This window comes from Eremomyces bilateralis (assembly GCF_010015585.1).
Source record: "Eremomyces bilateralis CBS 781.70 unplaced genomic scaffold P152scaffold_36, whole genome shotgun sequence".
In the NCBI taxonomy this organism is placed as follows: domain Eukaryota; kingdom Fungi; phylum Ascomycota; class Dothideomycetes; order Eremomycetales; family Eremomycetaceae; genus Eremomyces; species Eremomyces bilateralis.
This window is the reverse complement of record NW_022985102.1, coordinates 69,392-72,745: the sequence shown is the minus strand read 5'-3', so window position 1 is coordinate 72,745 and position 3,354 is coordinate 69,392. Positions and strand designations below refer to the sequence as shown.

Below are 3,354 nucleotides of genomic sequence, written 5' to 3'. Positions count from 1 at the left end.
CCCCGGTTTCCAGGTGCTATTCATAGTCCACTGGGCACGATTTGGCATCCCAACTTTTTGGAAACACCCGCACCCCAATATCTTATTACTGACATGAATGCTATACACCCTACTGCACCTCCTCATGCTTCGCATTGTTTCTCTCTATCCCCTGGCCGACCATCTGGGGCTTTCGAACCGAGCAACATCACCTATATTACAAACTGAGGACGGTCGACCGTTCTTGATTCAGACCTGTCATACCCATTCGACAGGGCTGATTCTTCATCGTGGAATCTCCTAGCATGGAGATGCGGACCGTTGGTATACCTGGTAGCGCATACTAGTCTCAGTACAAGTATCCTGTCGCATCCTTCCGTCTTCTTCCACGAACGAGCAAGGCTACCAACCTCTGATCCTTTCGCTTCTTTATTTACGCTTCATTGCAAGGGTTTCTATAGAACCTGTTTTCCTTTCGTTCAGGACCCGCCCTTCCTCACGAATACTTATCATTTGTCTATCCGACTCATTCTGCTCATCACCGTGGAGTCGGTTCGGTTTATCACCACATGAATTAAAGGTGGGCATTGGAGTGGACGGCCTTCTGGTCGAGCGCCACCCCCATCCAGATCCTGTATTGTGCATTCGTCGCTTCTACACATCGACTACACATCGGACGACTCCAAGGAATTCGGATCACGTTGACAACAGAGTCCCAACTCTCGGCCGTGTATGCGCCACGGAGTTTTCTAAATCACAAATGACTGCTATGGCTGAATTCCCATCGACCCATGGTTTTTTTGGGACTCCTGTCTTCATGAACCAGGGGTCATTGTCACGAGCACACCGATCGAGTGCTGGGATAAGTGGCAGTGTCCGTGGCGGTGCGGCTATGTCCGAGCCTCATATACAGGCGATTCCTCACACTTCCCATGCATCCATGCCTTCAAGAACACAGGCGACATCATATGAGGACTATGGTCCTTCCGATGCTATTAATAAAACGTCCCTAACCCCACCACGGACCGCCAGTGCATCCGGACTCTCCTCCGACACCTCCACTTTTGTTCACGAGCTTTCGAAGTCGACCAGAAACGAATTCAGTGCGAGCTTGTCGTCTCCTAAACGAAAAGCGTCCATCATGAGTGGACATTCGCACCCCGAGACCTCCAAGTCTGGGAGGCACCCGCGGCATGCCCTAGGTGAAATCAGCTATACCCGCACTGGCCGCATTAGCAGAGCAAAGAAAGGCTTGCAAGGTGCTCACAATTGTAGTTGTGGGAAGACGTACTCGAGAGCAGAACATCTTAGGTTCGTGGAATCCAATTGCCCAGTCGGACTGTACTCAATCGTCTCAGGCGGCACCAGCAAAACCATGGATCTACTACCCCATGCAAGCACAGTTGTGGGAAGACTTTCCACCGACAGGACCTGTTGCAGCGACATGAAGAGAAGTGGTATGTCTACTCTAGATCTCAATCGAACGAGTACTGATATCTACAGTCTATTGCCTGACGATAGTCCTGCGAAGTCTCGGCAGGGTTCAGATGCAAGCTGGCACTTCCCGGCCTCATCGTCTTCTGCCACGGTGACGATGCCAGTTGCAAGATCCCCAACATTTGCTTCCGCGGCATTCCTTGACCCTCTTGCGGCTACTGCATTCGGCGGCGCCTCTACGTCAATGGCTGCTCCAAGGTACACGAATTCTCAGTTTAAGCTCTTGAAATCATTAGGTGTTTCTTCGTCTCCGTCTCAGTCATTCTCTACTACTCCAAAAAGCAATTTCAAGTGAGTCTCTGTAGAGAGCATAGACCATATTTCTGTTTATTAATTCCCATCGCCTGGCTGGCCCTAGTGCTGACATGAACGTCCTGCAGCATCTCCATTCCGGGCACTCCTCTTCCGGAGGTATCTTTAGCCCCGTCAGTCTGCATCTCGGTTGAGAACCCCCCGCCACTCGGAGGAGAATCTCTTCTAGGGGGCTGGAACTGGAACTATACTCTCCCATACGGAAACGACTCTTACGCTCCGAACCTTTCTAGCAATCCCTCCTCATGCGCAGCCTCCATGATAGAGCCGTGGCAGTCTAACTATCCATCGGCAAGTATGTCACCTGTCTCTATAACCTCGGGGCAAGAACAAGTCTGGAATTCGACCGAGGGGTCTGCCTACATTCCATCTAGCAGCGTATCGCCTGCTCCATCCGTAGTCACCTTTCCCACCACACTCCCAATGGACTTCCCAACACCATCGGCCAAGAGCCCTCAATTCACACCCGATCCATTGTCGTGGAGCGGGAGCATGACGCACGCATCGCCTCAACACCAACATCGACAGCTTCCTATGGGTATTACGAGCCTTGATCCGGACATCCGGCAGCAGTATATTGATTCCTATTGGAAGTCTTTCCATCCCCAGTTTTCAGTCCTTCACCGTCCCTCCGTCCCTCCTCCCAATTCTCACCCGCTTTACCCGTTGCTGCTTGGAGCTATGATGGCAATCGGCGCGGAGATGGTTGGGACACCGGCCGCGCTTCACGACGCCCGAGCTATGCATAATTGGTGCTCCTCGGAAGTGTTGAAGGTATGCGACTTCCTACATGCCCTTCTCCTCCATGGTTTATTCATATGTACTATGCTGACTATGACGCACAGCTTCCTCCAAATGTAGCATCCCTTACCATTGAGGAAATGCAAGTGGTGTATCTGGTGGAGTACTTCGCGCAGTTCAAGGCCAGACGGGCACCTAGTGGTCTCTCTGTCCAGTTTACAACGGTGTACGATTTCGTAAGTCTCCGAGGTCAATTCGTTGCCGACCGTCCCGCTGATGTCCTTGTGAAGCTCGGATGTGACCAGGATGCACTTACCGCAACACTTGAAAACTTCAAATGCGAACCAGCGGCTGGGATTGCGAACCATCTGGGCTCGGAGGGCTGGCTGGAGTTCGTCCGGAAGCAGAGCAAATTGCGATTGCTCATGGCCTGCTTCATGCTTGACACCCAACACACAACGTTCCTTTGCCGCGGCATGAAGCTCTCGATCCTCGCCAAACGAGCGCTTCCCTTTCCAGTCCCGATCGAGATATGGGATGCCGGATCTGCGGGCGAATTCTACGCCCTCCTCCGCCACACAACTCATCCTCAGCCTTCCCTCCAATCCGCAATGCAAACTTATACCACCACCACCACCACCACCAACGCTACCGAATCCAACTCTCCACGCCCCTACGACTACTTCCAAACCCTACTCGTGGCTTGCTGTGCGCCCCTCTGCCCCACCCTCAGCGCTGCTGTCACCGATCCTCTTACCTCCTCTTCCGTCTTCCCCGCTTCCCTCTTATCTTCTCAATTCAAATCCCCCTCCCGCTCCGCCAGCG

At 52.7% G+C, this 3,354-nt stretch overlaps 1 protein-coding gene across 1 annotated transcript; it reads left to right on the top strand.

The window, feature by feature from the left end:
- Window positions 1–519: 519 nt before the first annotated feature.
- P152DRAFT_221210 (uncharacterized protein) lies at window positions 520–2,928 on the top strand. Its single transcript, XM_033674488.1, has 7 exons — window positions 520–729; window positions 847–1,290; window positions 1,338–1,436; window positions 1,501–1,674; window positions 1,857–2,326; window positions 2,383–2,562; window positions 2,820–2,928. Exons 2-6 carry the CDS (start codon window positions 872–874, stop codon window positions 2,535–2,537), a joined length of 1,317 nt encoding a protein of 438 aa, XP_033530047.1. The 5' UTR covers window positions 520–729; window positions 847–871; the 3' UTR covers window positions 2,538–2,562; window positions 2,820–2,928.
- Window positions 2,929–3,354: the final 426 nt, after the last annotated feature.